Source organism: Anser brachyrhynchus (assembly GCF_964034855.1).
Source record: "Anser brachyrhynchus genome assembly, chromosome: 3".
In the NCBI taxonomy this organism is placed as follows: Eukaryota; Metazoa; Chordata; class Aves; order Anseriformes; family Anatidae; genus Anser; species Anser brachyrhynchus.
In genome coordinates this window covers 38,544,451-38,568,667 of record NC_137696.1, presented here as the reverse complement: position 1 = coordinate 38,568,667, position 24,217 = coordinate 38,544,451, and the positions used below count along the sequence as shown (strand labels likewise).

Below are 24,217 nucleotides of genomic sequence, written 5' to 3'. Positions count from 1 at the left end.
AGGTACTCACAATCTCCTGACAGACTTCTGCTACAGCACAGAATCCTCATGCTCCACTGAGGATTTAGGGAAGAGGGTTTTCTTTTAAATTCGTAAATACAGTTTCCTTTTGTAAGTTTGCATCTCTGTATTGCACATCTTTAAATATAAATGAACAGACCATAAATGTAACCCTCTGCTTGCTTTTCTGAAACAGTAAATGCGTTGATGTACTCATGTACCCAAGAAGAATCTTGGCCATAATGGGAAGAACAGTGGGCAGCCTTGGGCCTTTAGATTAACCTTTTCAGAGCAGTGAAGTATCATACTTGCAAAGCCTGACATCCTTTTCTCAGAACCTTCAGAGAGATGTTTAATTGTATTGTCAACATCAACCAACAGTTCCTTTTGTCAAGAAGGTGACATTGCTTTTCTTCCAGCCAGCTGTAATTTTCCAAATAAGATATTAGTGGCCACTAGTATTGGATTGTGTCCTATTCTGACTCTTGCTAGCCAGTAAGCGTATAAATTCCAGGCTGCGTAGTTCTCCAAGTACTTGGAGTGACTGCTGCTGGTTGGACTCTGGTCAAAAAAAAAAAAAAAGTCTTGCTTTTGCCCTTGTCCTTTCAGGCTGTTTGACTGAGTCAATTTATCCTAGATATAGTCAGTGTTACTTGCAAGTACCAAACTGCCTCTAGCAAATGAGTTGTGTAAGACTTATCTTCTATGATAAAATAAGGAAATAACTATGTGCAGCTATATGATGGAGGAGCCAGTCAGGAGCTTCTAGCTTATTGGACCTCCTCTGTCAATTTCAGTACTCAGAGGGACATGACTGGGAGAAGGACAGCCAAGAGCCAAAGACAGAGTATTTGTTATAAAATCCTAATAAACCCCTCTGTGAGTGGTGGGTTAGTAAAATATTCTACCTTTATTGAAAAGGCTATGATTCTTAAACACCCAAGGGATAGGTAATTAAACAGATTTTGTGGCCTGATAAGATCAGTCACAACTTAAATGTTGCTTTGGAGATAAAATGCAGGATTAAGTCTAAGGCTATTGTTGTTGTGGTGAAATTTCTGATAATGGGCTTTTGAGCAGTCCCAAAAAGGTGACTTAACCAGATTTGCTTCTCACTTCTACATTTGTAAGTTGGGAGTTGGTTAACTGCAACTTCTGACAAAATGGCTTAGATATCTGCTAGTACAGAGAGCAGTTTGATCTTTGTGTTGTTAGAATTTAAGCCTGTATTTACTTTTTTTTTTTCAGGGAAGAGATGAAATAGCCAGATAATCACTCTTGAATGATGTCACCAAGTCTTTAATTGATATCTATAAATTAAATAGCATGCAAAACAAGTGATTTGGTTATTTTTCACCATTTCTAAGCATTTTATTTTGAAATATTAACACAGTGACATCTGCTCAAGGTGCACTCCATAGAACGTATCTATTTTTTCTATCTGTAGCTTCAGTTGATGTTGATTTTTCCGAACCTCTGCAGGTGATGTTAATCGTGTAACCTGAAATGGATAGACTTGAAACTGGAACAAGTCTTAGTCCTGAAATGCCTTTAGAGATTGGTGTGTTCTGGTGGAGGGGGATGAGGTGTAGGCTAATGGTGCTTTGGGAGCAAAACTGCCAAATGTGAGCCAGGTGCTTCTGGGCATTTTCTGATTCACAGACTGGCAGTCATGTTTGAATTACCTGTGACAGTGTTGCCAGACCACCATTTGGAGATACTATAGAGAAAGCATTAAAAACTAGTCATATTTAAGTATTTTTCAATTTAAAATCATTGAGGTTCGTCCTGGAACATTTACTTTGCTGTATTTCAACAGTTTCATATTTCTGATGCGCAATATAGTAGACTTAAAAAAGACAGCAGAATGGTCTGTTATTTTGTGTCATTTAAACTGAATTCTACTGTAAAATGATGCATCATATCAATGGAGCTTGAAAATTCAGTAAACCATAAGAGCTGCAATAAGTCAAATATGATAAAACAGCCATAAATATGATATAATTTTAAAAATGATATTATAATTTTAAATATATTATAATTTTAAAACACTTTAGGTCTGAAATACGGATATGAACTATAATTTGCCTGAACATTTGAAACCTTAGGATTAAAATTCATCTATGATTCCAACAGTAGCAACGACATCAGCACAGAAACTTTAGATGTAAATTCTGTTTGCAACCTAGTAGCCTGTAAACCAACAGGAAGATGATACTCTGAGTAAATCAGGTACATCTACTTCAGACTCTGTTAAAGGCACCGTTAAATAATAACCACCAGTCAGCTTGAGCAGAGCATAGATCCTATAAATATTAGTGTTGGTCTCCCTGGCTTTATAAATGTAGTTTAAAAAAAAAAATCAGTTAAAGAAATTGTGTTGTTTCTAACAGTCTAAAGCGTATAAATATATGATTATAAGCAAATTCTAAACGAAACGTGCAATTTCTGAATTTCTTAACACAGTTGTGAGAACTGTTTATTAGACTAGTAAGACAACAGGCCACTCACAGCTTCACTCTGTCCACTTCTGGTGTTAAATATTTTTTAAATATTTTTCCCAGGAAAGTTATGTTATATACTTTTCTCTTAAATTTGAATATTTTATTATTGTCAAGTTCTTATTATTTAAGAGTATGAATAAAAATAAGGTAAGTATCTTGGGAATACAATGTTAGGTTTTCACTCACTGAGTTATTCTTCATTTGAAATACTTTTTTAAAACTTATTTTAATACAGGGTGAGGTAGAATTAGTTGAGGAAGGCTGAGAATTCCAAAAACACTGTCTATTACTACTTCGGGAAGAAATCTGTTTTGAACCATTCATTCCAAATAGAGAATACACATTTTTTCTACATTGGGAATATGAATAGTGACAAAGCCAAATTTGATTGTCTTTTTTAATGCATTTTGAAAAGTACAGTGAGCCTGTATGGAGGAGATTTTCAACTTAGGTGTAAATTTGGATGTTTATAAAGGATTGTAACTGAGGAGCTTCTGCTTTTGTTAGAGTATCCAAAAAAACAAAAAAAAACAAAAAAAAAAAAAAACGGAGACTGTCAGAGTAGTGTTAAGCCACCTATATATATATATTTTCCTTCTGCCAAAATTAGTTCATGTTTTCTGGGTAAGGCTGGTGCATATACATATTCCTGCTCTGAAGAAGACTGCCGAATCCCATACAACCCATGGTTATTCCTCAAAGGATTTTGAAAGAGCTATATGATGTGATTGCGAAGCCACTGTCAACCACTCCTGAGAAATTCTGTCAATGTATCTCCAAGGCCAGGTTAGGAGTATGGGAGATCAAGGAGAGCTATAATGCAGCTCTATGTTGCAACAGAATACTCTAAAATGTCTTGGGTTTCACGGTTCAAGAGGGATGTGGACAATATGCTTCATTTTCCAGCTCGAGATAGTTTTGTAGAGGCATTGTGCATCTTGCCCTTTCTTCTGAAAGAAGCGGAATTTCTAAGTCTGAAATTACTTGCCTGGTGTTGCTGGAGTTAGTGTTGCTTTCATGTATTGAACGCTTTTGCAAGCCCACACAGGGCTCCAATTCCACACGTGTAAAATGGTGATGCCACCATGATGATCTCTACATTACAGGCATGTTGTGAAAATATATTAGTTAGCACCTGAGGTGATCAGAAATTACACTAAAAACAAAACTTGAGAGGAAGTATAAGGCATACCTTACCCACAGCCAGAACTGCGTTCTGTGAAGTAAATAAAACATGTTTATATGACAAAGTTATTCCAAGGATAAATATATATTTAAGAAGAAAAATTATTCTAATCTGGCCTGTTTATTCAGGAAGATGATAGGAAATGCCTCTGAATTTTGCAATTGAAACTGGATGTTAAGTTTACACAAATATGGTTGAAGATTTTTCTTTTTAGCTAGATGAAGTTTTTCTTGGTCTTCACAAAAACTTCTTATATGGTAAGGAGACTTGTCTGTGCAAGAAAAAATAATGATTTTTAGATAAAATTAAAAAGTCTGGAATTTAAGTAGCATGGGTTACATTATGTTTAGAGAGTACAGAATTATACTTCTTACTTTGACTTAATTGTATGTGAGTGTTCTGGCTTGAAGTTGGTAAGTCTGCATGTATGGATACCAGAATTTTAACAGTCTGCCTGTGATTCTGTGGGCAGCACCTAGATTTTTGTGTAAAGATGAAGCAGAAACAATCACGTTACTCAGAGAAGCTGTGGATTCCCCGTCCCTGGAGGTGTTCAAGACCAGGTTGGATGAGGCCCTGGGCAACCTGATCTTGTGAGTGACAACCCTGCCAATGGGAGTGGGGTTAGAGCTAGATTGTCTTTAAGGTCCCTTCCAACCCAAGCCTTTCTATGATTCTATGATATTAAAGTCATGTATCATGTGTAAAGTCATGTGTTTTACTGTTAAAGAAGTGGGTTCAGAGATATGACACTTTCCATGTAAATGTATCTGTGTGATCAGATGTTCTACCATGGTTCAGTATATGTTGCTTTAGGGGAGAAGCACCATCAGTTCTTTAGAGGATCAGATTTTCTTTCCATCCTTCTTGGTATTTGTTTGTGGAACAGCTCTACATAAACTACAATATTCTCTTAGTGGCTTGTTTTAACTAGAGCATTGCGTTTTCTGAAACTTCTGCCTACACACGTGTGTATATTAGGGTTGAACTCTGGTAACTTTCCCTAAATGGAGGTTTTGAGAAAGTGGAAGGTAAGGGAGGAATGTTATGGCTATGCTGTGATTAAACAAGGTATAGCCAGGAGCATGAGGTGGGTAAAAAGAGAATAAACAGAAGACTAACAGACAGAAGAGAAATATTTCAGTAACTGAAGAATCACAACACAGCCTATTTGAAGGGAATGTGGAATTAAATTCACTCCGTTTGCTCATGGGAACTGACATTTGCGTGTGTTGCTCCTGAGGTTGTACATAATCAAATACAAATAGGGGAATGGGGTGCTGTTTAAATGTCAGGGTTTTTTTTCTCACATGAAAAACATTTTCATATGTGTGCAAAGCATCTGCTCCCCTTCAAGAGGCTGGGGGGGATTTTTCAGGGACACTTTAAAATGTTTAAGCAAAACTTTGGTGCAGTCAGCATCAGGGTCAAACAACAGTGTAGCTTTTTATGATAAAAGCCAAGCAATCTCAGTAAAGCATAGTTTTCCTCTCTCCCATTTAAGAGCATTAGCCATACTGCTATTTGAAGGCATAGCAATTCATAACAGCCTTTTAAAGTTTGTATTTGATTCCAGTGGGACTTGGAAACAAGAGGCTGAACTCCAAATATAAATTAAGTGCTTTAGCTGGGTTGACATTAATGCAGTTACCTCTGTAGACTCCAGCAGCACGTTTACTTTTCCTTTTGCTTCATAAAGTAAGGTGACAAAATCTGGGGAAAAAAAAAGTTTAACCAATAACGTAGTTTATTTAGCAATTATAAAGAACTATGGAGTTCTTTGAAATCCTTGGAAATAGAATAACTGTATAAATGTAAACTACTTCTTTAAATGTACTAGAGCAGCAGGCATTTTAACAATACCCTTTTGTGTGTGTCCATACAGGGTGCATGATTGAGGAGGCCAGTAAATCAGCACCCCCCCCACCCCCACCCCCCAAAAAAAGTACTGTATTTTTCTGTTTGGACTCAAAAAAGATTTTATGGCTCTGAGCTCACCAATAATTGAATGTCTGCGTGACAGGCAAGGGCTGCTGGTGCTTTTACAGGAATTAATTTAAACGTTACATTCACCCCCCAAAAATGGATGGTCATCTATCTATGCTTTAAAATATGGAGGCCAAGACTGATAAACAGCAGTGTGGGGAAAAATGTTGGAAAAGCAGATTGGCGATCTGGCAAACGGAATTAAAATCAGTTCAAAATGTGTTATAGCTGGGGAAAAACACAGACTGAGACAAATGCTTCTCAACTGCTGTGATGAAAGAGAATTGGCTCCAAATCCAAAGATTTCTCAAGAAGAAAGACAGAAGAGACTTTCCAGAAAATTCTGTAGGGGAAAACCTCTATGACGTGTTTCAAAATTGTAACTTAGCTGGGTAATATAGACAGGTTGAACCCACACAATTAAACATTAAAAGTCCCTTAGCCAGGCTAACACCAGAGTTGTTGTGATACCACTTGGATACGAAGAATTAGTTCTGACTGTCGCAAGTAGCTAAGTCTGGTTTTACTCATAGGAGATGTGAAAGTGCTCTTGTCTGATGTCAGTGCTGTCGCCCACGCCAGAAAGAATGAACAAACCTAGACAAGAAAGTACTGTAAGAAGGCCCTTTCGTATCCAGTGAGATTTCTGAATCAGCGACATCCTTATTTCTGTGAACATCTTTTTGCCTCTTCTGAAAATTTAAAGAAGAAAGATCTTGGCTTCATGCAGTGCTGAGAGATGACTTTTAATGTTGATTCAGCATGCAGAGAGGGTTGTGTTCATTTATAACTTAATTCCATGACGTTATGTCCTTTATCACTGTTTACAGTTTGTTGACTTCCTTAGTGCTTTTCTGTTGCTTCCCTTCAGGAAATTGGATGTTAAATGAATATACTTAGTGAGGCAGTATTCATTTAATTTTTATTTTCTATTCTTCCTGGAAATGGTAAACACTTTCAGAGTGTTACACCTAACATTTGGTTTCTTATGTAAATGAGTTGCGTACCCTGGGAAGGGAAAATTACGTGTCTCTCTCAAGAATTTATTTAATGTTTTTCAACTGAAGACTTGTAATTTTATTATAGGACAGGGTAAAGTCTGCTGTCTTGATTGTAGAAAGAGCCTAGATAACATCCTTAGGTGAAATGCATAATTTCTTCTGAAGGAGATTGGGTGGTTGAGACTTCTTTAAAGAGTCCTCTTGATAAGGTAGTCAGTTGTTTTATTTCTGAAATTCTAAAGTGCCAATGATGATAATGTGTGCTTATCTGTGCCCACCTGAACTGTAATGTATAGCTGTAAGTTTGCGTGGGAAGATGCTGAATTCACTGTCTGAGTGTGCAGCTCCTGCAGTATTCCCTGCAGTAGACTCCATCGGGGAAGATTGAGGTGGACAATAAGGTGGTTGCTGCTTCATTACAGCTGAGATGAAAGTTGTGCAGAATGGCTTTCTGTCCTGGACACTAAGATGATTATCTGCTCCTTAATGTAGTTAGGGGGCTTTTGTTCCCATATCCCTCAAGTGAATACCCATTGGGCCCAGATACCTAAACCTGTGGATATCTTGAATGGGAGTTAAACAAGACTTCCATGCCTCCATCTCATGCTGGGTTGCTTACTGTTGATGTCTCCGGTCCCAAACGTGAAGCACAGTTGTGAACTTCGAAGCCTGAAGCTCTTGAGGAACTTGAAGTTCTGTTTCAGAAATGCTTCACGCTGAAGACGACAGAGACCAGCACTCAGAAGGCCTTAATTTCCACCTAGGCCTGCAGCTGGAAGCATTCATCTGCCTGCCTGTCCTTAGCAGGGCAGTCATCTAAGCCTTGTTAAAACTATTCCACTGTATTGAGGTTCTTAAGGAACGTTTTGGTGTAGTCATGGTGGGGTTTGGAACCACAGCTGTAATGTCCAGTTTCTCAAATAAGTGTCTAAGCCCTAAAAGGGTTTCAGCTAAATACAGTCTTTTGTCCTTAGCATATCCTGTTTAATGGGTTGGGCACGTTCCTGTTCAGTGTGCTGGTTAGGTTGCTTACCTCTATGAGATTAACTTATCTCTTGTACAAAAGGCCTAGGACTGATCAGAGGCATGACTCAAGGCTAAAATTCAAGCTTTTTAGCATTACATTCCTTTGTGAATCTAATCTGTGTAATACCTTTAAAACAAATAAACGTAAACCAATAAATTTAATCAAACGGAATTGAGGCCATCCTGTCAGACATCTCAAACCGCATTGCAGTCTGTTAGTTTACTTGCATTGGTATGTTTTTCTGGAACATCTTAAGCTATGTAAAGGGAAATGATAGATATATTTTTCACTATAAACTATTGATCAGAGGTGGTTGTTTTGTTTTGTTTTACATCATTTTAAACATGGAAAATGGATGTAAGCCAAGTTAGGTTGTTTCCTGCCTGAGGATTGCATGTAGAGAATCATCGCAGGGGGAAAAGAGACAAGGAAGAAAAAAGGTGATTCATTATGCCTGCTGACAGAAATCAGATTTCCAATCCATGCATGAATCATTTGTTATGCCCCGGACAGAAGAAAAATTATTCTAATTGCTGTGAATTCCTTTGACTGCTCTGAAAAGGCAATGTCAGTGAGAAGATTTGACAACAAAGGGCTCCTGGATGGGAACATGTAAATACAGCTATGAATGTTCTTCAAAACTATCTCAGCACTTGTGCCTGCATGTGCTCCTTTGATGTCTAAATGACAGCCATCTATGGTAAAGAAAACACAATGTGCCTGTGTTGCAGACGTCAGAGTTTATCAGAATCTGCTGAAGTTGATGAAGTCTGCTTGAATGAGGCATGTTTTGCTGTAGCAAATCATTTTAAGCAATGCATTGTGTACCTTTACGTCTATTTTAAACTGAGGTTAAGAGAACTGAAGAATGGTTTACTTGCCACTCCTAGAATCAACCAAAGATTATTGCTGGGGACTGAAATCATAGAATCGCAGAATGGGTGGGGTTGGAAGGGACCTCTGAAGATCACCCAGTCCAACCCCCCTGCCAAGCAGGATCACCTAGAGCACGTTGCGCAGGATGGCAGCCAAGCAGGTCTTGAGTATCTCCAGAGTTTTGAGTATCTCCAGAGAAGGAGATTCCACAACCTCTCTGGGCAGCCTGTCCCAGTGCTCTGTCACCCTCACAGTAGGCAAGTGCCCCCTCAGGTTGAGCCAGAATCTTCTGTGCTTCAGTTTGTGCCCGTTGCTTCTCAGTCTGTTGCTGAGCACAGCTGAAACAAGACCATCTCCATCCTCTTGAAATATCCCCTCAGATATTTATATACATTAATGAGGTCTCCCCTCAGCCTTCTCCTTTCTGGGCTAAACAGACCCAGTTCTTTCAGCTTGCCCTTGTACAGCAGGTGCTCCAGTCCTCTAATTGTCTTTGTAGCCTTCCTCTGGACTCGTTCCAGTAGTTCTGTGTCCCTCTTGTACTGAGGAGCTCAGAACTGGACACAGTACTCCATATCTATATGGGCACAATATCTATATATAGAAGTGTGTAACAGCAGTGGTGACAAGATGACAATAAGGGTGGGGGTTGAAAAAAGGAGCTGTGGAGGCCACTGTTCAGTTACCACCACAATAGATAGCCAGATAGTGTTTTGCTTTTTGAATAGGCCTATTGGTTTTCATAAAGGCAATAGAACTGAATACTTGAAAAGTGACAAAATATCACAAGGTCATCTGTAATGACCAATTAAATACTTGTAAGATCATACAAATACAAAAAAAAAAAAAGTTACATAAATAACAAAGTAGAAGGAATGCTGAAATTAATTACGTCAGTAATATGTAGCATATATATATCAATGTGTAGCTATCAAAAAAACCAGCTTGAAATATTCGTTTCTTGCTCAAAATGTGTGGCTGAGTGCAGGTGTGTGCAAGTACACCTCACCTCATGCAGAATCGGGAGAAGTACTGTTAGCTTTCCTAGACAGCGTCGGATCTTGGATGAAATAAAGCTGGGTCATCTTATTTTTAGTTTCATTGCCGTATCTGATTACTGCCAATGCTTGGGAAAAGAGAATCAGGTATGAAGTGTGTAATGTAATGCAACAACATTTCTGATGAGCACAGATGCACTGCCATACGTAAAGGCAGACGTTGTAAATAGAAATCGAAAATGAAGTTACCCAGCAGCTGTGCCTTGCGTTTTTGAATCCATGAGTTTTCCAGACTTTGGCTTGTGCTCATGGCTGTTAAATAGAATGAAGCTCATATTCTGCCTGGTTTTTAGATAAGCTGAGTTCAGCCTTGCTAATGTCACGTAGGGGAATGGTCCACATTAACATCACGGGGATGACATCCTTTTCCAACCTGTCAGAAGAGGATTCAGGATGTCTGTGCCCCTTTGACTGTCATGCAGGCTGGGGCTGAGTATGAAGGATCAATATTGCACTGTTGGGGGAGAGAAATAAGTTATACCAACATGAGCATTTCAGTAAAGATGTATTAAGTAATCCTGCTTCACTCTCCAGCATCGATCAGAGCTCAGCTGCAATCGTGTCTAGTTTTGGACAGTTGATTTGAAGGTAGACAAGAACCAACTGAGGGAAATTAAAAGCAAAGCAAGAAACAATGGCAAACTGCAAAATATGGCTTGTTAGACTGAAAAACGTGAGATGGTTTTGGTTTGGAGAAAATGAGACTGAGGGGGACTCACAGTAGCAGTCTTCAAGTATGGTAGAGATCGATTTACAGAGGAATAAGATTTTCTCGGAGTTCACCATAGATAAGACAGGGCATAATACATTTGAATTGCAACAGGGGAAATGTGGGTTAGGTATTAGGAATATTCTTTATAATAAGAAGAGAGACTAAAGTACAGGAATGCGTTCCTTAGGGAGACTGTGAAATCTGTGTAATAGAAAGGTTTTAAGAAAAGGCTGGACAAAGTTTTTGTGTAGTGCTGTTTTTTTAGCCTGTGAAAAGAAGGGAGAAGAGGTAGGAAAGGTTACAGGATCTGTCAGTCTCTTTTGGTCCTTTCTGTGCCTGGTAAGGGCTGTATTCCTCTCAAGGTGCAATCAGAAATTTAGGGAAGATTTGCCTCTAGTCTGTATGTGGATCTAGTGTCTTTATCTCTTTTTTTTCTTTTGTTCTTTTTTTTTATTCTTTTTTTTTTATTATTCCTTAGTTACAGTAAGAGCTTTAAGTATAGGTATCTTCCAGATTTTGGAATACCCAAGGGGTATGGTAGCTATGTTTCAACTTGTTCTGATATTTGCAAAACTTATTTTGTTGTTTTAAACTGATGATTAAGTGATGGTAAAAAAAGAACATCCTCACATTATTGCAAGTAAATAAATATAAAAAGGTCATTCAACAATAGTTCTGAAAGCTTATCTATTTTACTTACATGGTTGATTTTTATACTATGTCAGCTTTCCTTTTGGCTGAACAAGCATATCTAGTAGTAAGGACTAAACCAGGTGTAGTGGTAAAATAACTGGGAGACACGTGTTTTAGGAAATAAGTAATTTCCTCTCGTTTCTTTCCTTTTATCCTGTCAGCATTTAATTAAGAAAACAAGAGAGGGGAGGGTAAGGGAGTTGGTCATCAGAGAATTTAAAACACTGAATCGATTTGCCATGTGAAAACTTACTGGCTTTGATATAAGAAGATAGATTTGCATTCCAAAGTTCTCATGCATCATGGCTATTGTTTGAAAACATACAAAACTGTCTTAGATTAAACCCGTCATAAATTGTTGTCTTTGGGAATAGGCGAGTGCAAATTTATCTATTTTTAAATAGAATCTTCAGGCTTTATGAGATGCTGTGTAGGTACACATAAAAACATACTGGCTTCAGTGCAGAAGTAGGTTGACACACTGAGTTTGTGTCATTTTTGGAGGTATTAACGAAAAGCCTCCAGTTTACTTAATTGTTTCCTCAGGAGATTTTTCATGGGGATATTTGTCATAACTGAAGGTATCTTAAAACAAATAAACACCAAACCCCTCCATAATACTAAAAGTAGTTGGAAGAAAATTTTTTGCAAGGATTCTAGGAGAGTTATGTGTAAGCTCCACCAGCAGACTCTGCAGTATAAACTACTGCTTTATTGTGAATAAATGCATCCCTTTGATTAGGTCACTATGAAGCAGGAGAACATTATACCCACAATAACGTATTTTTTTCAACGCATTAAAATAGTTTCTTCTTTTTGCCCCACTTGACCTGTGAGACAGTACAGTGTAGTCATCTTTTTAACAGAATAACAGTTCTGCTTTCACTCGTGCTGCTAGCCCATTGTCTTCCCTCAAAACAGGGACATGCCACAAATCTTCTGAGATCCACTACAGCTATTGAATACTGTCTAGTTCAATCTCTGCAGAATGCTGGAGCTGTGAGGGCAGCCATAAAACCGAGAAAAAAAATGTGTTTATAGAAATTCTTCTAGAAAGAAGCGAAGACTGAGCAGCCTTGCAAACAAAGGCACCCAGGAGATTCATAAGGAAACCTTCCCCTTGTATAACTCTACCCAGGAGTGGTTGCATGAGCCACTGTGACCACCTGGACCTAAAACCTTCCAGCTGCCTCTCTTAACCCATTCACCTTTCATGCTGATGCAGAAAAAAATGAGTTTGTTGTGATGGGCAGCGGGGATGGAAGGGATTCTATGAAGAAATCCTCTTGCTTATATTTTCCACTTCTCCTGCAGTTGTTGTTGTTGTTAGATCATAAATTTATCTCAGCAGGAGCTTGCCATGCTTGTAATATTATATCATACTTACAGAGATGGAAAGAAAATCATATAAAGGTGGTGCCAATTTTCAGCTGAACTCCCATCATTTTATCCAGGCATCTTTCTTTTTGAGTCTAGCCCAGAGAATTTCACAGGTTTTGGAAATTATGGGTACATTCTTCCACTGATCTCCTTGGACAGATGTATCTAAGGGTCCTTAGGCGTGAGTGAACCTAGACCAGGAGGCAGGGTGATGGTGCATTTGGCTGATCCCCCCCATTACAAGTTTGCTGCCTGCTTCAGGGATGAAGATTAGCTACTACAAGTAATCCTGATTGCCCCATCATTAGTAAGCCAACAATCTGAATTTATCTCCAGTTATGCCTTTTTTTTTCCAGTCGCTTTTCTGTTGGCTTGGTGTTTATATCTTCTGCTTGTGTTTTCTTTCATTAAGCTCATTTATTTATCTGCTCTCACATTTGTATTTTGTCAAAATCTGGTGTTATACTTAAGAGCACAGTGAGGTGTTTCATTTCCACATGTTTAAAATTGGTTTTGAAGATTTTATGATACATTTCTGTCTCTCTATATAAAAATAATGATTTCAGGTGTGTTGTGGTGCTGTAGCACCATAGTTTTTCTCCAGAACTGAATTTGAGATAATCTATGTTGCAGATCTGTTCACGTCTATGTCACAGTGGCATCATCAGTAAAGCTTCTGGAGTTTAAAGATGAAAATAACCTGTATGCAACCTTAAAATTGTGGTGTCCTTCTTTATATAAACTAGCTCAAGTGCAAAAGAGGTTGAGGCTGTGGCAGTAAAGGGCATTGTCCATGGGCTTTCAATGTTCATGCTGCCAAACCATCCAAGAAGTATGGAAGGATATAGTTTCCCATTTAGATTAAATCTTTTCCTCTTTATAGAAGATAAAACACACACATGCATGCACGTATACACACAAAACAAATACAAACAAACAAAACAAAAATAAAAAAACCCACAGAAGTCAAGGAGATGATTCAAGGATCCAAGATGCTAACCTTGCAGAGTTTCTGCCAAGTGCTTCCTTTCAGGAGAAGGGTCCGCAGTCTCTTTTTGACTGAAATCTGCATGTGTTATGCTCACTGTGAAGGTCTCTGAGCCTTGGGTTAGGTGAGGATAGTCCTGTCTCCTGAGGTATAGCTACAGAGAACAATGAAGACAGCATCTGTGCCTTGGATCACCTAAGTCCTTCTCACACACTGATCAACTTTCAGCTCAGATTCTTGCCTAAATGCCTTCAGAAGAATTGAGGAAGTTAAAAGCAGCGACCTGCTAGGCGAGGAACAGAAAATGTTTTTTTTTGTTGTTTTTTTTTTTGTAAATCTGAAAAAAAAAAAAGCAGATCTAATGTCAAAAGAATAAAAAGTTGTCTTATACCTGGCTCTTTGTAACTGATATAGCAAGAATATCCATGAGAATTGAACTGGTTCTCTAGCAAGGGCATCACTGGATGATGATTCAAGTATTTGTAGGGGCTAGGCCCTGCATCACATGGTTTTCAGACTTCTTGCTTCCCTAGCTTCCCTAAAAACCTGCGTTTAAATACTGTTTCATGGATACTCTTTACCTCTGTAGATACAGGCCAGTGTTTTCAAAGGAGCAGTTCAACTGCTGCTCCTATATTCTTACTCCCAAACTTAAATGCAGATGTCTGTTCACGAAAAATGGGTGAGAGGCAAATTTATAATTTCCATTCAGTCTCACATTAAGGCATATCTTGTAGCAAAAACTTAGGGTACAGATTTTTTCTGATAAAATGTGAACTATGTAATGAAAATTATTTTTTTAAAGAGTTTTTTTTATTAGCATCATGCCTAAATTCTCCTATAGCTTTAGACTCAACAACATAATACGAAGTATTATGAAGGAGAATTAAGTCATGGTATAATTCCAGTTACACTGGCAAAGCCAATTTTTTTTAGCTAGGCTGGAAAACTTGTGTGGGTCCCCCAATACAGTAGTTTTTGCAGTGTAGGCAGGACTGACTTTTTTGACTCAGCTAACCATGTTTTTTTAATTACATCACATCCTAAAGGAAAAATGTTACTAAAATATCTGAAGTATAAAAGAGAAAATGGATTGGGCTTTTCTAGGAAAACAATATATCTAGATACATAGATACCATATATACAAGTATATATATATATATATAAAGATGCAAATAACGTACAAGCGTGGTAGTATTGCTTGTGAAGCTCTGTTTGACAAAGGGAAAGCTTAGAAATTCTAGCCTCAGCAATTCACAAGGCACTAGATCTCTGTTCATTGGGAAACGTGTAGTAAGACTTATAAGAAATGCTTGACATCCAAGATTCTGGGGTCTCTAAATGAACTGAAATCACAATACTAGCCTTTAATTGAAGTATTTATTTCTGTGTGCGTCTGCGTTGTGCTGCTTCAAAGTATTGTTAGGGAGAATAAGGTGGGAGCATCTGTCATACAGCTACTGTTCAAACAGAGTGATGCCTTTACTGTAGACAAAACAGTTGGCACAATTGTTTTAATTTGTTTATGAAGAGCTAGAAATAAGAGGCTTCATATTCTTTTGAAGTGGGAAGTTCATCTGCATTTCTTGAGATTTAAAAAAAAAAATGTCTGGAGGGTATTCTGTAGCTAGGTTGGACGGCGGCTCTCCAGCAACTTTATTTCTATGACAGGAGGAGGAAGGAGATTCTTGTCTTTCTGTGCGTCATTTCTTGGGACTTTTAGGTTTGTTATGAAAGTATTTATGGATAGTTTTCACAGAGATGCTGTAATATATTTACAAGGACTTGCTAAAGTTATTAGTAAGCGTGCAGAGAGCAAAATGTTTTCTTTTTAAATACTTGCAAATAGCATCTGTTCTTTCCCCCTAATTTTACTGATTAGTAGTTTTAATCTTTTTTGGCTTCAGCTGTTAGATGTCTGTTAGGATTAAATACATCTGGTTTTAAATCAAATTCTATAACCAGAAGTATTTCTTCTAATGAGCTTAATTGAAAATTAGTGCTTGCTCAGTCTTCTTTACATTGAAGTTTTTTAAATGACTGTAAGGAAGTACCTTAAAATATATATATATATATATATATAGCTTTTTTCAACTTTGAGCTCAGAACTAGTATTTTCAGCTATTGATACTTCCTCACCCCTTTCTCTGCCTGAGCTACTTATTACTTAAACAAAGGCTGACAGCAAAGCTCAGTCTATAATATGTAAATCCGTGTGGAAAAACGGTGCCAAAAAACTGTGAAAAAATGGGTCCAGGCAGCTGCGTCACAAGGTTTGACCACTTCGGGCTGGGGTGCCAGGAGATTTGAGACAGATGTTTTCAGACATGCCGCATGCCTAAAACATTTCCAGGGGTCGAGCTACAAATAGTGACTTAATAAGTGCAGAAACAGGAAAAGTATGCAGGAGGACACAAGAGTTTATTCACCCCTAGGTGCACAGCCAGGCTCTTTACATTACATCTGCCTGTCAGGGTTGGCTATTTAAGCTGTCATGCCCTTGGTATTGCTCTTTGTCTGACTGTGAATAAAGTGCAGCATTGTGATTACTAATCCCACTCCAGTGACTTGACTTTAAATGTGGTTTTGGAGCGTATCCCGGAGCTCTGTTTGCTAAGCTTCCTACTCCTGTTTCAGAGACACCACTGGAGATCTATGAGAGAGAGCACTGCAGACTGCCCTCCTCCTGGAGACCTGTCGCCTTTTTCTCCCCCCCCGCCTTTTTTTTTTCAAAACTTTTTGAAGGAAATCAATGGATACCAAAGTGTTCTGTTTATTTTTCTTTTTTTCTTTGCCTCCGCTGACAGTGGGAAATCACACTGGTCGCATCAAGGTGGTCTTTACACCCAGCATCTGCAAAGTGACTTGCACCAAGGGCAACTGTCAGAACAACTGTGAGAAGGGAAATACCACCACCCTCATCAGTGAGAATGGCCATGCTGCTGACACTCTGACAGCCACTAACTTCCGAGTAGGTAAGTACCCTGAAACTGTATTTGTCCTTAGCTGTCCTCTCTTGACTAACAGAGGGAGGAGATATTTTGTTATTAATACCAGTTGTGCATCTGCTGCTCTTTGTTTGGAGGGCTGTGCTGAGAAGGATCCATTGTATCTTAGACAAGCTTTCTGGTATCCTTCTGAAATTATCCCAAAAGTTCCTTTTGTGTTACAGAAAAAAAGAAAAAAAAAAAGGAAAAAAAAAAAAGGAAAAAAAAAACAATTATTTTTCATTTGAGTTTTCAGCTGCAGGGCTACAATTTGCTAAGCTGAAGCTTTTGGTAAAATCAGTCCCTCAGAGGTTGTGTTGCTAAATAGAGGAAATGTCAGATTCCACAAAAAGTTCTGCGTTTCCTCCTCTTATTTGTTGAATAGGTATCAAATGTACATGAAAACTTAGCTAACACAGTGAATGTCTTCAAAAAATTGTTCAAGAGTTCCTTAAGATTGCAGTCCTTTTTAGAAAAAATAAAAAAGGTTATAATTTTCTTCTTTACTGCTGAGAATAAGTCAGATTTCATATTTGCCATTTTTAAAAATTGTGCTAATATTAAGTCCAATTATTGAAGCTAGTAATTTTTCTGTTAGTGTTTAGTCTGTTTGCTCAATAAAGAGTACCAACAGTATGCCAGTCTAAACCCTGTAACTGTTCGACTGTACTAAAACAAACCCTGAAAGCTGAGTTAATGGATTAGCATATTTTAACTGTACAATTTATGATGTTCATAGGAATTTGTGTGCAAATATTAGTCTGGTAAGCTAAATGAAATTCAGATATATGGATGCATACTTACTTTATTCTTAACTGCTTGTGAAAATAATTTTATTGTAATCATGAAAATATCGTAAAATATCTTTAGAGAAAATAACTATAAAAATTAATTATTTTGCCAATATGTACTCAAAGAATGCCAGATATGAACATTGTAATTTTAGTCTCCTTCTAGTATAAACATAATGTCAGGCAGTGCTGATGCTGGCCAATACTGCCCTTTTTAAAGTGCACTATATTTCAGGCTCTGAGGGGGAAAAAAGCTATTCCAAATTATTATTCTTTTCATCCAGACAGACGATACAAAGAGCAGTTCCCTTTCTTAAGACTCCTACTAGACTAGACTGGGGATGAAAGCTCCTGAAATGAATAACACATTCCTTGATAACATCCATATTTGTAATATATAAATGCTTTGGAGTAAAAATAATAAAAAAAACTTTTCAAAAGAGCAATAGAGCACGTTTTATTTATGGTTGTTTTGGTGCATTAAAAAAGAAAAGTTTTTTTAGAAAGGAATGGTAAATTAAATATTTTAAACTTGTGTTTACTGTTAAAACAGTTGTTTTATTTTTTTAACCGGTGTTTTGGCAAGAACCCCAGTTAAGTAAGTTTTTGGTTTAATTTTTCAGACTTCTGTGAAAGAATAGATAGGGTTATTTCCCCCTTCTTTTCTTCCTTCCCCACACTTCATATGACCTAATTTTTTACTGAAATTATGAAATGTTGAGAACGGGCGGTCATGTAATTTGTCTGCTATGTAAATCTGTGTTGTAACACGACCTTCCCTCAAATACAAACTTGGAGAGTGGAAATTGACCTGTAAAGGCACGTTCCACACCTTCCTTCCTGGCCTCGGGCCATGCAGGTTGTGATTCACTGTGTACAATAGCCTGCTAGAAGTATTCAACAAAAGCAGTTCGTAATAGTGTTTGATGGAAAGTTAAGGGAGCATTATGTTTAAAAATGTATCAAAACAAGTCACTACACATCTAGTGGCATTTTTAATCTGTCTGTACCTATCTATCTTCCACGTAGCCTTTAAAAGACTAGAAGTATTTACCATATCTCTGAGTATCATGATTTTAATAGAAAAGGAATAAGAAAGAGATCTGAACTGTGACTCCAAAGCTCTCCAGTTAAAAATGCTGAGTGAACTGAACTTCTTAATACTGGGAGAGGAGAGATCCCACTCCTCTAGGTCGAGTTCTGTCATTGGTCACAGATTTTCAGGAGCTTTTGAATCAGGCTTTAAAATGTCAATTATTGAAATTATTTTTATGTCCTTTCTTGTCCTTTCTTTTAACTAGTATCTCATTAGCTCAGACTTGTCCTGATCAAGATATCTTGTGATACCTTAAGCAGAAGTAATTTGGGTCTTATGAGATCATTTATTTTTATTATATTTTTAACATCTGTGTTATGCTTTGCTTGTGCTTTTTCTTTCAAGACCCAGTTCTAAACTTGTTTACTTACTGTTTATCCAAAATGAATGGAAATTCTTCTTCTGAGCTTTTGACATTTTAAAAGTGCAACCATGAAAACAGAAGGTTGTGTCAGAAAATGCATGCTTAAAGCAGTGAGCAGCACGGTTTCGGTAGTTCTTTTAAAGTATTTATTCTTCCTAAACTCAGAAAAGATAAGTTCACATGCCCTATTTGGAAAACTAACTCCTATTACTAATAATAGACATCTCCTTTGAATGGGAAATTAGGAAACAGCTTTAGATAGTTAGATTGTTGTTAGGTCAAAATGCATTTCCTTACCAGGAGCAGCTCTCTAGCACAAAAGATTTAATTCACATTCTCTGATGACAGATTGCAGTTAGCCGTCATTTTGCTTGGTTCTTAAAATTCATAATTTCTAATAGTGAACAGAGTAAAAATTCATGTTTAGCTTTTAAACTTTCTACTGAACTTCAAAAACATTTCTTTTATTTTTGAAGAGAACAAGCTGCATTGCCTGCACTAAAGCTCCTGAAGTTTTTCCATGGGTTGTTTCAGATTCTTAAGACTTGTTCAGTTGGTCATTTCAGCTGAAACGTGGTACCAGTGAAGCCAGGCAAGGAACTAATCCTGTTTCCTGAAAATTTTACTAGATATGGATAAACCATTAAAAATAAAAACCCACAAGAAGAAACAGATTGGGGAAAATGTAGCTTTTCAGGTAGTTGAGATTTTGCCTGTTTTCATAAAGAGCTCTAGCATTTCAATTGAAGGTGATGAAAACTTGGTATTTAAAAAGGAAGGATCTCCTTGATTGCCAGTATGCTTCAGTGAAACAGTTTTTTCTTTTATAGTTTCATTTTGTGAATGGGCTATGTTGCACAGTTAAACTAACCAACCTCCCATATTTCATTGGCTTGGAGAGTGAAAGCATTTAATCTGACTGGAAACTTCTGCTGAATAGATGATCCTCGTTACTCTATTGGATTGGTGCATGTGAAGGTTGTATGGTATTTCAGTTCCGATATATCTACGGAGGCTTGTAAAATAGGGTCGGTATATGTGCATAGGAAAGGATGCATATAGAATAACACGTGAGCTTCCTGTCTCATTCACTGTTGAAGTTACTCAGTGACGTGTCCTGTTTCTCCTCAGAATGATTCCACATTCCAAAATACCCTATTTTTGAAATGAATTTTCTCTCTGTAGGGAGTGGGAGGACAGTGACTAATTTGTAACTGTAAAATGAAGCAGTAAGAAATTAGGAAATGCCCAAGCTAATGTTCTTCATACGCTTTAATTTTTGCCGTATTGTGCATATGTATTTAATTATAGGTTTACGTACTATTTTTTTTCCACAGTATCCTTACCTCTTTCATTGCATAGGAATGACAGAACTTAGTAAGGGAAGCAGTCATTTAATACTTAGGTTTTTATCCACTGTTCATTTGCAGCTCTGTCTCTCATTTAAAGCAGTTCATTTAAGTTGTTATGAATGGGAAGTTAAAAAAGAATTACATATTATTCAGTGGAAGTGCGTATATTTCTGCAGAAATTTCATGTCTGAGCACTTGGCAGTATTTGTGTCAAAGAGGGAAATAACAGCACTCTGCAGGTGCAGACCAAGAAGAGTTCAAGATTTTTTTTCCCCCAAGACCATAGATGTAGAAAGATAAGAACGTTGTGGCAGAGGTGGCAATAGCATTAGTGCTCTCCCCCCCACCCCTGTAGGTCACCCTTCAAGTCTCTCTCTCTCCTTTTAACATTCCCTTCCTCTCTTCTTCTGATCCCTTTTTGTCCCTTTACAATTGTCAAGATGAAAATGTGTCTGGTCCTTTGTATTTTGGAGACACTTCAATCATAAATTTTAGAACTCTCAACATGGATCACAGCGATCTGCATATCCTGTGCTCTATTGCAATAATGCTAGAATGATATTGCCTCTCAAATTTTGTCACTTTCCCTACTGGAATTGTATATCAAAGATTTTTCCTGTTCTACTGTGTTCAATCTGTACAAATGTTTTTGAATGGTTGAGGTTGTCCAGAAGTTTCCAATTATGTACAGACAGAAACTTCCAAGAAGAAGCATAAACATTTTACTCAAATTTTATTTGGTCTACCGTTGAAAGTAATGAAAGAAAATTTGCCCAATATATTTTAAAACAATAAGTTATTTGAAGGTAGTTTAGTAAAGAAAGTCACTATGTAATTATTATTCTAAGAGGATTTCCTATCTAGGAAACACTCTAGGGAGCATAATTACTCAGAACTTTAAAAAGGTAAAGTGGTTATTGTTTTACGAAAAGTTGATTGAATTTCTGAATTTATGATCATTAATTTCTATCGATACTTTAGAAGTTACTGTGCAACTCCTTATTCAAGCACTTTCAGTCTTATAAAAAATGATGGAAACCTCATAGTGTTGGTTAAAAAAGGTGATGATTTGTAAGTACGCCAACAAATTATCAGCTGTAGTTTGTGTATGACAGGAGATCCAAGAATGGAATGACTGGAATTTAACTTTTTTTTAAGGGAATTGATTTTGAACTCACAGTTGGTGTAACCAGGTTTCATTGCTAAAAAAAACAGGATGCAAACTGTACTTTTTCTTGTTGCCATTTGTTGTGTAATAAAGTTGTTTCTCTGCTCAGTGTGTTACATACGAGCCTGCTACATTTAACAGGTACTGTAAGGCTATGACATTTGAGGAAGATTCATCAATATTGATTGGCATTAAAAAACATTTATTGTAAATAATATTGGAGGGAAAAATTGATGACATGTAAAGGTTTGTGTGCCAGGAAAGGCAGATTGAAAGACCAATGGCTTGTAGAAGCATTTGCATTGATTTGAAAGAATTTACAGTCTCTTCTGGCAGCTTGCGAGGTGTTCACTGTTCAGTTTTCTACCTATTGTAGTTTCACGTTTGTTATCTTACTGTCCTATTAGATTGGGTTTAGAGGTGCTAGAATGGCAACATGTTAGAAGAGATGCTTTCTTTTCTGTTATGAAGTGGTATTTACTATTCAGTGAATGGTGTCACCTTGGGTTGATGACCTATGTCTGATCTATGAGGCTTGTCCCCTAGCAAATCAGTATCCCAGTGGCTTCAGCTGAGACTTAGCAGATGTAGATGTAGCTTCTCAAACAGTGGATTTAAAATAATTGATAACAAATGTCATGCAAGGTTTTTTTAATTCCTTTTAGTAACATAGCTATGGAGAATTGATTTTTTTTTTTTGAATGCTTTGGTTTTGTACTTGATTACATTCCATTAGATGTCGTAATTGATGAGGAGGTCATCTCTGGAATAGGTGCTTAGCTCAAGAACAGTTCAATAATTCACGATCTGGTTTTGGTATTGTATTCTCCGCGGGGAAGAGCGAAGTGTTACTTTGAAATTTCCTTGGTTATTGTACTTGAGCTTGCCATAATATCACGCTTTTCTGAAGTAGTTATGATGTAAGAACTTAGCTATTCCCCCTGCATTATCAGTTTGTCTCTGTAGAGCGGCTACCTTGTAGCCTTATTTGGTAAAAGCTTTGTTTCTACTGTTCCTGCAATAATTATCATTTCTGGACTGTCAGGCTTTATTGTTTTATGCTCTTTTTGCTGCCAGATGAAATATTTTTTTTTTCTTTTAACAGACACTGGCAGACACTTGAAAAGTTCAGAATTCTTGGATAACTTGGTTTAAAGATTAGCTTTTAAATTCTCTGCAACAGTAATCGAGCAAGTTGGTCAGCCTGTCAGAGCTGCTCTCGCATTCTCTTTCAGGATCAAGACGTTAGAGTTTTTATTCACTGCTTTAGCTGGTAATTTGAAATATAATCTGTATAAATGATGGCCATGCTTGGAATATTTATTCATGCAGCAGCATTGTAACAGCTGTAGCAAAATGAAAGCCAAGTATTTATCCTCGGACACTGGACCAAGTAGGTAAAATAGAAAGACAGATAATGGTGAAACTATTTCGTGAATTGTTTACATCCTTTGCCTTATAAAAGATGCTATAAAAAAAGGTATTTCCCAGTTTGCAGAGCCAAAGCAAAACATCTGCAAGTTGATTCTGGGAGGAACCACTTATGAGCATCAATTTAACAGGTATTCATTTTTCCAACCTCTATTTGTTCTATAATGTAACTTGAGCAGACAAGAGAATGAATTCATTTACTTACAATCCAGGTAGTGTAGCGTAGGCTTTCCGAATCTGAACTGCTAGTGGACTTAAGTTCTAGTCTGTAATGCAAATGTACCACTGCAGTTTGGTCAGTGGGTTTTAAGGCAATTTTTGGCCACCTACGCTCAAATTACAAAGAGAAATGCTATCTTAAGGGCTTTGTTGTTGTTGATAACCACATCTGCTCAGAAGGAATGCTTTCTTTCCCCCATATATTTATCAGCACTTGTCATCAACAAATAGCTCTGATATCTACCATACAGTTTACAGCATCTGTGAGCTCTTTCTTCATAATCTTAAACTAATTACTCAAATTTGACGTCTTCCCCTCTGATTCTAACAGAAGCCAGATGCTAATTTAAAGAAAATATATTGTTCAGCCAGATGATCCTAATGAGGTTGAACTTAGACAAGCCTGTTAGCAACCCATTTCCACTCCCTTGCTCACCTTAAGGACTTCAGGCCATCACTGTGAAGCACAAGGCCATTTGCTTTCAAAGCACTCACCAAACTGTATATTATAGAGAACACAGTTTTTTGGATGTGCAGTCATAGGAAAAACCACAAATGGAAATGGTACAAAATCCACACCTGCAGCCATTCAAAAACACATGGAGTATGTTTCCCTCAAAGTTAAAGCAAAACAGAACACAAAGTTAAAACGCATAATGCTTTATTTTACTGTATATGGTTTTAATTTATAGGGATTAGTTTATGTACATCTGACTTGAAGTACTGTAAAAAGAGAACTGAGAGTGCATTTATTTGAATGATTACATTGTTGCATATCCAAATAAACACACTACCTTGTACAGCTATAATTTTGTTATTGCTAAACCAAATGTCTTTGCACATACCTCACTGAAGATCAAGTATATGCCAACTGGCATAAAAAAAGAAGTAAGTTCCCTGTGAATTATGCAAGCACAGAAGAGTCTGACAGACTTCTCTCCTGGTAAAAGTGTGCCATGTATTGTGGATGGTTTTTTTTGTTTTTAATCAAGTGGTTTTGTATTTAATGTGTCCTTTTGGATATGACACAATCAGAAGGAAACAAGCAGTTATCACTGCTCTTTAGTGATCACAGTCCTTCCCAGTTCAGCCTCTCTCCACCATCTTTTTTGTGTTTGTTCTCCTCCAGATAATTCCCCTGTCTCTGCTCAGCGTAGTATAACTTTCACCTACCCATTGCTACCTATAATTAGCTCTTAGGTTTGAGTAACACTCTGCAACTGAGAGGCCTGGTTTGTAGCACAGACGCGCAGAGAGTTCTGGATCTTTCTTTGGGAACATGAAATACATCTTCACTGCGCACACGTTTAAATTCCTTGAGATTGGTGTCTGTCTAAAAAAATCTGAACTGTGAAAAGGGAGCTGGGAACTTTCAGGCAGGCATTTTAAAATGTGAAT

The 24,217-nt window shown here is 37.3% G+C and overlaps 1 protein-coding gene across 12 annotated transcripts in view; it reads left to right on the top strand.

Annotated features, from left to right (window-relative positions):
• The window catches only part of LTBP1 (latent transforming growth factor beta binding protein 1), a 203,104-nt gene that overhangs the window by 53,525 nt on the left and 125,362 nt on the right, over positions 1-24,217 (top strand). For 9 of the 12 annotated variants that reach the window (XM_080588430.1, XM_080588429.1, XM_080588431.1 and 6 more), the window contains exon 5: positions 16,219-16,386. In XM_080588430.1, coding sequence (XP_080444556.1) covers positions 16,219-16,386 — 168 coding nt within the window. Of the gene's footprint in view, positions 1-15,787; positions 16,387-24,217 lie in introns of those variants that run through there. The other 3 variants (XM_080588422.1, XM_080588423.1, XM_080588421.1) reach the window with 3 other exon arrangements.